At 31.5% G+C, this 15419-nt stretch overlaps 1 protein-coding gene across 1 annotated transcript; it reads right to left on the reverse strand.

Moving 5' to 3' along the window:
• Nucleotides 1–1884: 1884 nt before the first annotated feature.
• Nucleotides 1885–2265, reverse strand: LOC141720019 (brassinosteroid-responsive RING protein 1-like). The gene has a single exon (XM_074522377.1). The coding sequence runs from the start codon at nt 2263–2265 to the stop codon at nt 1885–1887; it is 381 nt and encodes a 126-aa protein (XP_074378478.1).
• Between the last annotated feature and the right edge of the window lie 13154 nt (nt 2266–15419).

A 15419-nucleotide genomic window follows, 5' to 3' on the forward strand; every position in this document is an offset into this window, starting at 1 on the left:
TAGTTGCGATTTAATAATATAAAATTTTAAAAATATTTATATAATTATCATGTGACTACAAAATTTTGATACTTTTAGTATTTCGGTATTTTGATATTTTTGTATTGCACTAAAATATTATTTCACTTATTAATAAAGAGATTAGTTTTGTTGCTAATATTACTCGGTAATTATATATTTTTTAATGCAGTTTATTTAAAATTATTAATTATTGATAAAAGTTGTTTTCAGAGTAGACGTTATCTTACTTAATTTAATATTAATAAAATCTAAATAAAACACATACATTCATTATTGTTAAAAAATAATTTTTTGAATTAAAAGTAAATAGCTAATGGGATGAACCGACAAATACAATCGTTATATCAATAAATTTCAGTTTAAAAGTAAATACGCATTCAATAAAATCATTTACTATGACCTAATTATATATTGTTAAAAATATTTATTTCAAATTAAATGTAAATTGACGGTTGAATGAACACTAACTAATAGAAAATAAAGTTACATGTAGTAGAAATTAATCCGTGAAACAAAGTTTACATAGAGTAAAAGTCAATTCGTATTAATATATACCCGACTTTTCAAACTTTATAAATAATATTATTAATATTATTACTATTAAAATTTAAAAATATTTATATAATTATCTACAGAGTATCATGTACCCGTACTTTTCAAACTATAAAAGTTAATTTGTGTTAATAGTTGTGATTTTATAATATAAAATTTTAAAAAGAGTTATATAATTATCTTGTGAGTACAAAAAATTGATACTATTGATATTTTAGTACTTTGGAATTTTTGTGCTCCAATAAAAATTAATTTCACGTATTTAGTAATAAAGAGTATATTGGTGCTAAATATTATTATTTAGGTCAAATTCTAGTGAGAGTATCTTAATATGGAGAAACCCTCAAGAGCACAAATTATACGTAATTAATATAATTTTGATAACTCCAATCATGCAAAATCCTTAGATAAAATTATAGTTAATCTCATTACATTGGGTAAATTTGATATGTACGGGAGACAAATGTACACACTCGATATATACCGTAATATTTATCATTTAAAAAAATGTTTCATTTATTTTTTAACATTTAATCAATTACAAATTTTTTTCTAATTGATCTGATTGACTCTCTATAATTAAAATTAAATCAAATATATATTGCAATATTTGATTATTTAGGACTTCAAGGACGCGGATCATATATAAAATCTTGGTGGCAATGTTATTTCTAACAAAAAACTATAATTTCAAACCAATACTACTACCATTATAAGAAATAGAGCTTTGTTCGGTTTATTTCAAATTACGGTCGGTTTTCGCTAAAATCGACCGTAAACGATGTTCATGATTTTTTTATCGTACATAATCCGCTACCGCTATCTTTCGGGTGCGCACTAGGTAAAATTTATGGACTCATGCAATCGCATGCAAATCAATCAAGGTAAACTGTATTTTTAAGCTACATCCCCTAGCTCATGATACATAATCATAAATTCTCCTCGTGGCATTTGAACATGTGACCAAGAGAATAGTTATCTCTTATTTAACAAACCCTCTTTGATTTGAATAAATTTGATGGGGTATGATCAAAAATGAGACACTGACCTTATTTGACGGAAAAAGTGATGTGTTATGATACGTGTTTGACGTGTCGACCCCACAAACAGTGATATGGCAACGGTCCCACACATGTGTCAGCACTGTGCTATAGAATTTTTTTATTTATTAAAATGAATCATAAACACAACTTCAACACAAGATAATTATAAAAAAACTCTTAACACAAGTTAAATATGTACAAAAGTCTACTGACGTATTATTTATAAGATGTTCCTAAACACAACATTCTTTAACCTGAAAACATCTTGTTATCCTCTCTGCTTAGCTTCCATAAAACCGACTTGATTTTCGTGCAATAAATCAGCCCTACAGAGTGGACAAGTGACATTATTGTTGTCAATCCATCCATCAAGACATAGTTTATGAAAAATATGACTACAGTTTTTAAGCTCCCTGGTGAGCTGCTTTGCGTCCATTGCATTCAAGCACACCGCGCACTGATCCTCCCCGTCGTTGCAGAGGTTGTACTCTGTCACCGGAAGTTGTTTCTTGATTGCTTCAACGACATACGATAAGGGACGTGGTATTAATGATGCAGACCAGTTAAATTCGTAGCTCTCCGAGTTGACAGTACTAGTATTGTTTTGCATTAAGTTTGGAAGCTGAGAGTGAAGAGAGGAATATGCCATTTTGTTACGAGCAAAAGAGAAGTTTGAAGAGCCAAACGAGAGTTGTTGCATGTGTGTAAATAAATAGAGGGCCTTTGAAAAGTTTTATTCTTTGAAAATAAGTGTTTATTCTTTGGAAGCTTCATGAAGTTGGACGCATGCAAATCAAACGAGGAAATTTGACTTGCCCGCCAGGGGAGCTTGCTCTTTTTTCCAAAATTTTGCAAGGGTTTGATATGGTTTTATTTGAAAATGCATAGAATTATCCTTAAACTATTTTAAATATTTATTTGTCGACAGATAAATATTTAAAATAATTTTTTAAAATTTATTCTTATTTATATTATATAAAATTTATTTTTTTCTATTTAATCCCAAAAATTAATAATTTTAACCTTAGTTAATATTTTTTACCCCGCTTAAATTTTATTATTGACCCCACTTAATTATATAACTTATAAAAAATACATAAATTTATTTTTTATATTTGATAAAAAAAATTAAATATATCAGATAAAAGATAAGCTGTTAAATAATCCTGTTAAATATATATTAAAAATTATATTTGAAGGTATTGTTAATAAAATAATTATGTAAAAATTTTCAAACATGAAAAATTGTGATACAGTTTTTCTTGAACCTCCAGATCAACTTACTACCTCCCCCGGTCACGTCTGTGTATTTGATGTTTGAATAATCCCCGAGGCTCAGTGTCTATGCATATATTTGGTGAATCAAAACTCGCCACTGTCACGTTATTTTGAAAAAATAAGAGTGATATCGAGTACTTGACACTAATTTTTGATTTTTTTATAAAATAGTTTTTAGTTCTATGTGTTTCAAATTTTGTGATAAAATTATATGACATATAAGTTTAATTAACTTAAATTTATATACGCGAGATCTCATAATAAATATCTGCTAAATATTTAACAGTTTTTTTCCTTGCAAGCATTTTCTTTTAAATATTAACGTGAATAAATTTTTAAAAGTAGATTTGTTTGTTATTCTTGAATTATATAGACTTTTTATTTTTAACACAAAATGTCAAGAGCTTAAATAACAGTTTTCAAATAAAACTATTAATTATGGGTTTTTGGTATGCTACAAGTCATCTGACGAACATAATTAAAAATAAGTTGACATACTTGAAGCCGAACATGTGTTATTGAAAAAATTATATCAAGTTGAAATAAACTTATCGCTAATCAATTGAAAAAACTAAAATTTCAAGAAACTTGCTAGCACATCTAGAAAGTCTGGTATATCTCGTGCATGGCAATTCCACAAATCAATATTATCAATACATACACCCATTTGTTCAAATAAAAATTGGACCTAATCTGCAAATCTAATTTAATGCCCCTGTAAATACCACAAATAATTAATATATATAGTCTCACACGTAATTTCAGCTATTTTTTTATATATTTAATTTAATTTTTTCCATCAATTAGTGAGTTTTTTTTTTAATCCGACTTCACTATATTTTTTCACTCATTCAACGATCAATTTACATACTATATATGTTCTATGATTCAACGCGATTTAAAAAAAAATATGTTAATTTCTAATTTTCATATAAAAGAGTTTCCGGTGAAATAACACTCCATATATATACTATCTCTCCTTTTCATTTTAACTGTATCTTGACTTTTTCTGCACAAATCTGAAGATGCATTGACCGTATATTAAAAATTGTCATTTTCAAAATTTTCTTTTTATAAATAATAGTTTAAGATATATTTTTATTCATAGAAAAAAATTTAAAAATTATTATTTTATCTATGCAGTCAAAGCACTTATAAATGAGTGCAGAAAAGTCAAGCAACTGTTAAAAAGAAATATAGGGAGTATATATTAGGGTAACACCAATAACTTACTTATAAAGGATATAAGCCTAAATTATAAGGATTCAATTAAAATTGGAACTCCAACATCATCATAATAATTTTCTAAAAAGTTAAGATCCTTCTTTACTTCCTTAAAGATAAGGGATGTCTAATCATTCCATATCTTACTTTTATTAATTAAATATTAATTTCCCTCCTTATTCACACTCTTTTTCTCATTATTTTTTCTCTATCTTCTTTAAAAAAAATATGAATATAATTTGAATTTAATATTATAATAATAGTAAGGAACCAAATTAAGTATTGTTGTTGGAGTTTTCATGCCTTATTATGTCTTAAATAACTAGAGTTTTTCATGAACCGAACCGATCCGAGTTTTGATCGAACCGAGTCGAGCTTTAATTTTTTTCTGACAAACCGAGACGAACTTTCGTAACGAACAGAAAATCATGTTCGATCTTGAACTCGTTAATGAACGAGCCGAACATGATTTTTTATCGAACAAAATCGAGCCAAGACGAACACGAGCCGAACACGAACTTTCTCCATCAAAATGAGACGAGCCGAGCTGAAGTGAAAAATTCTGGTCAAAATACCGGTTGACTGTTAAAATAACAAACCAAATACTTTTATTTTTTTCTAAAAATTTTGTTATATCACTAAAATATATAGATCTTAACATCCGTACGATTGGATGATATATAAATATTTTTAAAAAATTCAAAACATTAATAAGAGACTAAACACTAGTTACATGTACCGATCAAAACACAGGCTGACTATTAAAATAACATACCAAATATAATTATTTTTTTCTAAAAATTTTGTCATATCATTAAAATATATAGATATTAACATCCATACGGTTGGATCATTCATAAATATTTTTGAAAAAATCGAAACATTAATATTAGACTAAGCACTAGTTATGAGTACTGTTCAAACCATTTATTGATTGTTAAAATAACAAACAAAATAAATTTATTTTTTTTGTACAAATTTTTCTTATCACTAAAATATATAGATCTTGATATCCGTAAGGTTAGATCATTCATAAATTTATTTAGGAAAATCGAAACATCAATATGGGACTAAATAGAAGTACGGGTCAAACTACTGGTTAACTGTTAAAATATCAAACCAAATATATTTATTTTTTTTCTAAAATTTTTATTATATCACTTAAATATACAGATCTTGACATCCGTACAGTTGTATCATTTATAAATAAATTTAAAATAATCGAAACACCAATGTGGGAATAAATACTAGTTACAAGTAGTAGTCAAATCACTTGTTACTTATTAAAATATCAAATTAAAAAAATATATTTTTAATATCTGAATTTGTTTCGAAGTAATAAAATATATATTTTGACATTCATATGGTTCAATAATTGAGAAATATTTATAAAAAACTGAATAAAATTTATAATAATCAAATATATAAAAATTAAAATATTTTTTTAAAACTTTTTTCGAGCTGAACCGAGCCGAGTTCGAGCCAAACTGAGCCGAGCTCGATTCGAGCTCGAGCCGAACATGCCAGAAGCTCGATTCGAGCTCGTTTTCTTAACGAACACATTTTTGAGCTCGAGCTCGAGCTCGAACTCTTAACGAACCTAGCTGAACCGAGCCCTTAACGAGCCGAGTTTGAGCTTGTTCGTGAACAGTTCTATAAATAACTAGGATTCTATTAATTTATATTATTTTTAAGGAACACACAAGAATACTATTGGAGTTGCTCCTAAACATTATTTTTTTCTTGTGCACATAAAATTGCATGCTACTTATTTTTTTTTCTAAGTCAATTTTCTGTATTTTGTGCAACTAATGTGATGATTGTAAATTCTCCTTATATATTCAAAGCCATTCTTCTTTTTTTAGAAAGTGATATTATCATTAAACCAGCAAACTTTCGAATAATATTGTCTCCAACAGATGGCATGGAGGAGACGGAACCACTAAAAAACTGTAACGCTTTCCAAATACGGGGTTTAGATCTGGGGGTTACTTATTTAATGATTATTAAAAACATAAATCCAACCCCTTAATATTCTATCCAGGATCTTTAAGGTTGTGGTATGAAAACAAGAACAACTCACTACATTTATTACAAACCCAAATTTCAAATCTCATACAACTGTCTTTATTACAAGCCAACTATTTACACAAGTTTTAAACTAATCCCATTTATTCAAACACACACTACATCTATCTATACTACACCTGCTCTGGAAGCTCAAAGCTCTCTTCTTTTATCGGGATTAGCACCTTTGGTGCCAGAGGGTCCCGCTGCTTGACTTGCTTCTTTACCACTCGGGTTCGAATGGGTTTCATCATCTACCTTAACTGAAAAACAAAGTGAATAACAACAATAGGGGTGAGCCATAATTTCTCAGCAAGTCCACAATATATATATACAGTGTTATCAAAAAGATAAGTGAACCGGTAATCTGATTATATATGTAACTATGTATTTCTGCAAAGAATAATGAAGGCCACTATCGGCGATTATCAATAAACTAGACTGGACACAAGATCAATATTCGCACCTATATCCTGCTGATCAGTCAGGATACAGTGCATATCTATACCTACATGTATAGATCCATTCGGGTACCCAGGCTCTATGGCCCAACACATGGATCCTATTAGTTCCCGGCCCATAGGATCCAGTTTATAATTGGTCTTTCTCATCACCATCTAGTCCACAGATGAGCACCTGGAACAATTGATATGTTTTGATATATCTCAACATCAAAATATATCATGATATATGTATAGTGTATAATCTATTGGAATATGATTAGAGTATTCATCCTATCAAGGGAAATAAGGAATCAAAATGAAATTAGAAACAGAAGAATAGTAGTTGTGTATCATCGACTGTGAACGGAAATTATCAATATTTATCGAGTTGAGAATTTGGATAAAGTAAAGCAATTCACCATTCTGAATTTAGAATAGGGGAAAAACTTTCCTGTTACGCGATTTACCGCAAATATATCACAGTACCCTGCCACTAGTTTGTTCTGCCTTGCTGGATTCATATCTATCAAAGAAAGATACTCGTTTGGTCGATTCATATCATAATCATATCTCAATCCAACTTCACGTAGCCCTTATCGTCTACCCGTACAATTATAACTGACTAGTACGATAATTATCTAGCAATTAGGAATCGATTAACCATATAAATCATATAACACATAAGTCACATAGTCATTCTAGGTTTAAAAATATTTTTAGAATCGAAATTGGATCAATAATCGCATTATCGAACAATATCTGGCTCGTTTCCTAATTTTAGAATTTATTAAACTCGTATTTATAATTAATAGGGTCTATAAAGAAATAAATATCGAAAGCCGACTTGATTCCGAAAGAAATTAAGATTTAAAACTATTTTTATTGAAATCAGATCAGTTTTCTGAGTCTAAGGACTTTCGTTTCATTTAAATCGGACAAAAGGTGAGTTATAGAAGGAGCAGAGCTACAAATACAACAGCCATTTATTCGATTATTTTCAACAGCTTGCTTAAGAGAAATATATAATCCCTCAACACATAACAAGAACAAGTAGGGGGAGAGGATCTCCTTGACGGAGACCTCTACTAGGAATTATAGGGCCTATCAACGAGCCTTGAAACGAGATAGAGTAGGACAAAGTAGAAACACACAACATTACCCATTTGATCCATCTCTCTGAGAAGCGCATACTTTGCATCCTATATCTGAGGTAGTCCCAACTCACTCGATCATAAGCCTTACTTATGTCGAGTTTTAAAGCCACCACACCATCTTGACCCCTATTTTTCCTCTTCATATAATGGATTAACTCAAACGCCACCAAGACATTATCTGTGATATTTCTACCCGGAACAAAAGCCGACTGCTCCTCTGATATAATGCTTGGAAGAATTTTCTGCAATCTGATAGCTAAAATGTAACATCCCTATATTTTTATGATTTTTTTATTAGATTATTTGATATTTATTGTTTAATAATATTGGTAAGTTATAATTAAAATAGTTTGTGTAAGTTTATTTTTATTGTTATATTCATAATATTATTTTAAGAGTATTAGTTAGAAAATAGTAAGGCTTTTATAAAAAAATAAGGGTTTACGTTACTTTTATTAGGGAAGAGAGGAGAGAGAAGAGAGAAAGAGAAAATAGATGGAGAGGGGGATGAAGATAAACATCAAGAATATTTTGGAGATTATGAATTTGGCGCTTGTGAAATTGGGGTTCTTATTATTTGGGGTTCTGAAATCATTGTTAGCATTCTCGATAACTTAAGATCTCGAGGTACGGATATTTTCTTTATTCTATCAATCTTGTTGTACTTCATCGGATTCATGTGCCTCGATTCTAGTAATCTGAATTCTTATAAATTTCATATTTAATTCTATGTTTATTTGATTGTTGTAGTTCTATACTTGTTAGAAATATAATTTGATTATCTTCATTTTTTATTTTTTGCATTTTCTGAAATTCTGCTTGTAAATATGCCAAAATCTATTGTTTGTGTAATATATTGCTGAAATTTCTGTTTGTGCGGCCTAACTTCGTAAATTCATTATAAATTGAATATTTGTTCAAATATTATGAGTAATACCATTCTGAAAAACTCTTTTCAATAACTGCAATTTGTGTTTACATTCTGCTGCTAAATTCTGTGAATTTGATGTCTTAAACATTAAAATACCATTTTATTCTGCAGTCCGTATTTATATGTTTTATGAATTCATTATTTGTACATTTTTTTACGAGCCTTACCATTCTGGAAAAGTCTCGGAATTTTCTACGACTTTCGTGTTTCGTACTTTTTCAGCTGAATTCATCTTTATTCAGTAATTTGGAATTCTTTGGAACTGATCAGATTTGAGTTTATCAGTAATTAGTGATATTGTGTGATGTTTAGTTTTGTGATACTTGATTAGAGTATTTTGAGATTATTTTGATAAATTTATATATGATATTGGAGATGTAAAATATTTGGGTGTGTGATCTTTGAGTATTTGTTTTGAGTTATTTATGTTATTTGTATGACTTGGAAGTTGTAAGACATCCGTCGCGAGTGGATAGTCTCGTGCTTGGCACCTCCTATACAGTGTATTTAAATTGTATGGGCGTATCGCCAAAATTGTGGGACACGTATAGCCATGGCTAGTGTGTGTGTGTATGATTTGGCCTTTTGGGTAGCATGTGCTTATTGCCATGCAAGCCCCAGTAAGATATTGGGTAGCATTTGCTTTGTGTTGTGTAAGCCCCTGTAAGTTTTGATGACTACATATTTCTGAATATCCGAAAATGTAGGACATCCTGTAAGTATAAGATCATCTCCCATTTTAGTAAGTTATTTGAGTATTGTTTGTAAGCGTATGATTATGTGTAAGAGTATGATTATAATTTATCAGTTATGATTATGATTATATTATTTGTGATTATAATATGTGTAAGTTGTAAGATTATTTTGATCAACATTATTTCTTTTTATTTGTGAGTTGAGTAGTCATTTTCTAATCATCTCATTCATTATTCATATCATCATTCAGTCAGATATTTAGTTTTGTTCGCAATCTCATCATTTTAATTCTTGTTCAATTATATTCTCATCATGTTTTGTTTGTCAGCTTGTGTATTGTCGTGTATCCGTATATGAGCCTTTTGCTCACTGTCGGCCCTTTGTTTTCTTTGTTTTCCTCCAGCAGGTATTCTTACTTAGGTGGGCTACTTACGGGAAGAGTGCAAGTTGTGGAACTTTGAGTAGTTCGGCATTTTTCTTAGGTTTTTGTTAGAGTTTACGGATTTTTGAGAATTTGTAAAGTTTTATCAGATTTTAAAGGATTTTGGATTTAATTTATTATTTCGAGGCACCGTAATTAGTTGGGGTGTTAAATAAAACCTTAGCTACTATTTTGTACAGGACATTACAAAGTGCTATAGGTCGGAGGTCTTTTGGGTCTTCTACAATGTCTTTATTAGGAATTAGCACAAGAGTTGTGTCGTTAACACCCTCAGTGATTGTACCTTCATTCAACCACTCACAACAACTGTTAGGACACATAACACTGTAGAAGGGGGTTGAATACAGTGTTATTACAATCAAATCGATCTTGAACACAAGTAACAGTAAACATATATATTCAATATAATAAACTCTGTTACAATGGAACTGTTCTCTCTCAGTGATGAACAAATATCACTAAAAGCTGCTAGGTTACAATGAATAATGTATCTCGATAATGATAACACATATAGTGTAAACCTATGTCTGTGTATCTAATTGATATGAAATATAATTCTGTCTCCTAAAATATATCAATCAGATATCTTATACAAGTCTTCTAGTCTTCTAATTCTTTTAATGCGTATCTTCTTTTGTTTTAGTCACGATATTCTACTTTAAATCAGCTTCCTTCCTTAACTGTAAGTCCTCCTGTACTTAAGTTCTGACATGACCTTAAGTCCTGATATTATGTTCCGACTTTCAGTAAGTACTGATTCCAGTAAATCCTGATATTTATTGTTTGTTAAGATCTGAAAACTAAACATGAAACATATTAGACATGACATCTCAAATATATCTAACAATCTCCCCCAACTTGTAAATTATGCAAAATATACAAGTTAATAGATTTGATGATGTCAAAAACATTTAAGTTCAAATGCACAAAGAATTTAACTGAATAACTAACTACAACTTACAGTCCTTGTAGCTTTTACCAATCTCAATGAGTCAATCTGAATCCATAATGATTCTTAACAAAGTGTGATATCAGCTTTTCTTCTTTAATCCTCAGGACCTGAGAGAGTGTAGTTTTGACTTGCTTCATCTCTTCATTCTGACTCCCAATCTGATAGATTGCAGTCCTTATTGCAGAGATATGGTTTCTTTCTAAACCATTGTCCAGTCTTATTACCCTAGGATGAGAAGAGTCTTCATTATAGCATAGACATTTCTCTTTCAGTATTACCTCAAGCTTAGCAGAATCATTTTTCATAGAAATTTCACTTCCATCATCTTCAACAATACATGGAATGAATTCTGTAAATCTTGAACCAGAAATTCTTGCTTTATCTCTGATGGTCTTCAATATGAAGTTTGACCATCTACTGGTAATATTAGACTTTACCTCTAAAAGGTAATGAAACAATTGAAGTTCTTTCAGAGTTTTGTTCAGTACATCTGATTCTGACATCTGATATGTCCTTTCATCTTCAAGAAATAGAATCAGATATTCTTTGATGTTGTGCTTATCATGAGCATCCAGTACCACTTGAATAGAGATAACCTTGTTAAGGTGTTTCTGAGTAACTTCTTCAAGAGGTTTGTTACTTAGTAAAAATGTATCTCTTGTAGCAACTTCAAGTCATGTTTTAATCTTTGATTCATCAGAACCTAGTCCAGCCATGTCTCTTGGTTCTTTAGCATTTAACCCAATAGACATGAAAGTAGACAGCAGTTAGCTTTGCTTTGGATCTGATGATTTAACATTTTTCCACAGAAGTTTCTTTTTATCAGCTACTTCCATTTTTTCTAAATCTACTTGAGCACTATCAGAGGTTATCTTCTTGACTTTATCAGAACTTGCTGCTTTTGCTTTTTCTAGTTGTTCTTCACTCTGAACAACTTGAGCTTTGTCAGAGGCTGTCTTTGATTCTTCAGAAATCTTCTTTCTTTTCAGAGTTTGAACATCTTCTTCAGTCAGAGTATCATCATCATGAATTATAGTTTGATAGACAGGATCTATCACATCTGAAGGTATTTTCCTCTTTTGAAACTTTGTAGGTTCATCAACCTTTTCCTTTCTATTTAGGATCAATCTCAGATTGTGATCTTGTTTTGGGCTTTGATGCCTCAGAAATTGTCTTCTCTTTGATCACAATGCCTTTCTCCTTAGGCCTTGGAGGTTTCTTTGCAACAGAAGCTTTTGACTTTAGATTTGTCTTTTCAGCTTTAAATCTAGCTTCTTCCTCCTTGAGATTATCTAAATCCATTCATGGATTATGTTTCAGAAACAATCTTCTAGCAATTTATTCATCAAGTGTCTGAATCTTGGGATCCTTGTAGTAGACAGTAGTCTGCTTTCCCTTGAGCTTCAGAGTTTGCATGAACTTTTGAGAATCTTGACTTCCACCTTGTATCAGAACATCAGGATTTGTTAAACTTTGCTCATCAGAACTTGATCTCAGATTTTGAATTTCAGTACTTGCTATCAGATTTTCAGTTTGAGCAGCTTCAGAACTTGTCTTATTTTGAGTAGAAGATTTGCTTGCATTAGAGTTTAGTTTCACTTTGCTACTTTGTTTACTATGAGCTTGACCTCTACCCTGACTAGGGTTTCCCTGGTCATCAGTTTCATCATCTGTCTCCTTCAGTATTTGATCATCTGAGCATTTGGACTTAACTATCTTCACCCCCTTTTTGGCATCATCTGATAGTCAGAGTGAGAGAAGAAGTTCTACTGAAGTTTGTATTTCATTCAATTGAGCCTGTTGAGAAACTTGATTTTCCAGAACCTCAGTAATTTGGGCATGTTGCTTCTCTTGGGTTTTCTCAATTGCTTCTACCTTTTCAGAAATAGGTCTGATAAACCTCTTTTTGCCAAGCTTGGTCTCCATTTCTAGCTTATCAGCCTTTTCTAGAAGCTTATCAACCTTTTCTTGAGTTTGAGAGTGAAGACCTTGAAGATGCTTGGTAGAGAGAGCAGTGATCTTGAGCTGTGTCTTGAAATCAGAATTTGACAATAACTCATCATCTTTTGACACATGCTTTGTCAGAATGTTAGAGCTTGGAATGAAATCAGAATTATTCCACTTTTTGGTCCACTCAACTCCCCTGCGAGTATCCTCCCAAGGTATAGGTACATCCTGCTCAATAAACTTCTTTACCATTGCCTCATTTCCCATAATGGGAGCTGGAGTCTCAACAGAAACACTGTCTTCAGAACTTGAAGAAGATTCATTATGTTCTGACAGAACAACAGTGTGTGAGGCAACTGGAGTTTCAGGAATAACCTCATCTACTGTAGGATTTTCAGCATGCTTTGGAGAAACAGGTGGAGTTGGTATCCTCTTCAAAGTATTAGAACTTTGAGCTGCAGTTTCTTTCTGAGAAGTAACATTCTCAGCTTCAGCTGTCACAGATTCTGAAGCATGAACCTGTGCTTCCTTTTCACTGTCAGATTCATCCCTTAGAATCATTTTCCTTCTCTTTTGAGGAGGTTGAGGAACAGACTTGGTCCTCTTTGGCCTGGAAGATGAAGATCTGATGGTATGTGCTGATGATTCAGGTTGAGATGATTGAGTTGATGGTTTAAAAGATGTCATGATGGTAGATTTTGGTTGTGGTTGAGAAGTGGTTGGTTGTGTAGTGGTTGGAGGTTCTGATGGGTGAGGTTCAGATGGTTGGACATCAGGATATAGTGAAGTGTATTTAACTGGATTATAGTTTATTAAGGCTTGTTTGACAGAGATGGGAATTTGGAGGGGTCTCAACATAGCCTTCTTATTATCAGTAGATAATAAGTCATTAAAAGCTCTTTTAGCTAGTCTGAATGGTGAAATGGACTCACTAGCTAATTGGGGCTTATCAGAACAACAAAAACTATAAATAAGTTGACAGAATCTAGCAAAGTAAACTGTATTCATATCTTCTGTCATCCTATCCCCAATAAAGCCTAAAATAGGACTTGCATAATCAAAACCAGTTTGATTAATGAGAGCATACCCGATTTGTTGACTGAGAATTGGGATTGTATCAAAATTAGAAAATTTGTTTGCAAAAGCCTTTGTGATGCAGTCAAAGAAGAAACTCCATTCCCTCCTTATGTTGGATCTCTTCAATTGACCCAGCTTTTCCAATGTCTTTTCATACCCCAGACTGGCCATTAGCTGTTTAAGAACTGGCTCCTCAACAGTTGTATAGGTGCAGTTCTCAGGCAACTGCAGTGCTTGGCGTACTGTAGCCACAGTCACTACATGTTCATCCTTCCCTGTTGAAAAGATGATACTTGAGGACCCATAAGCACCACCATCATTATATACGCCACTTCTCCAAAACTCCAGCACTTGAGTTCCAGAGATTATTTCAAGTTGGGTCAAAGCATACCCAATATCGGAGTGAGCAAGGAAGTCCTGAATAAAGTGAAGTTCCCATGGAGCTTCATCCTTGTTAAGAATGGCCAAGTAATTGTTAGGGACAAACTTCGCTCCATTGAAAATAATGTCTTTTGGTGCCATCTCTATAAGAGATTAAGTAAGAAAGAGAGTGTTTGCAAGGTGTTTGATAAAAGTCTTGTAAGAAAATGCTTCAGAGAATATTAGAGAGAGAGAGAATAAGAGAGATTAAGAATAGAAAAGTAAGTAAGAGATTAGAAAATCTTTTAACTCTCATATATATACTATCTCCACTCAACAGTAATATTTTTGAAGCATGGCAGACAATTTACACCTGGCAACGTGTGAACAGTCAGTAAAAAGTTAAAACAGGAGTTAATGGGCACGGGAAATAAATAATAATTACCGTGCACATGCAGTTTTTCAGGACAAACACGTTTACCACTAACCCAAATAATTAGGACCGTTTTTATCTCACCGAAATATATTCTGATTAAATATGATTGTTTCAATATTTACCACAAATAAGTCAAGTAAAGAATAATGCCACGTAAGCATCAGAGGTCCATCAGGATTTAATATCAGAACTTTAACTTATATCAGATTTTAACAGTCATCAGAATATGGCTTATCAACTCAAAAAGTGAATATCTTTTTCCAGTGATTCTTCATACAAATACTGACTTGATTCTTCAGAATTTAATCATTAGAACTTTCATCAGAACTTGTCCTCTGAATTTATACAAATGACACTTAACTGTTTGTCAAAAACAACTTAATCACCACAGTAATTTTCATCATTCATATGGAGTGATAGTGTGTGCATTAGCAAAATATCAGATAAATATTAAAGTCTAATAAACTTCAGTACATCTTAGAAATAGGGAATAACTAAGAAAAGTGCTTAAAATCTGTCATTAATCATGAAGTCTACTATAGAACAAATTTATGCAAGAGTCCACCTCAACTGTTTGTGCTCATTTTATGCATCTTTTGAAATTCCTTTTTACAGTGGCTTTTCAGTGTAAGTGAGTCACAACTGCTTATCAGAATTTATGCTATTATCAGAGTATTTCTCCAGTAATCAGAGAATGTGAAAAGTCACCAAGAAAAATTTATTTGCTTTTCTAATGCCTATTACTTAATACCAGCAATGCACTTGGGTCTTCCATTCCACATTATTTTCTCTAGAT

The sequence above is a fragment of the Apium graveolens genome, chromosome 4 (assembly GCF_009905375.1).
Source record: "Apium graveolens cultivar Ventura chromosome 4, ASM990537v1, whole genome shotgun sequence".
Taxonomy (NCBI): Eukaryota; Viridiplantae; Streptophyta; class Magnoliopsida; order Apiales; family Apiaceae; genus Apium; species Apium graveolens.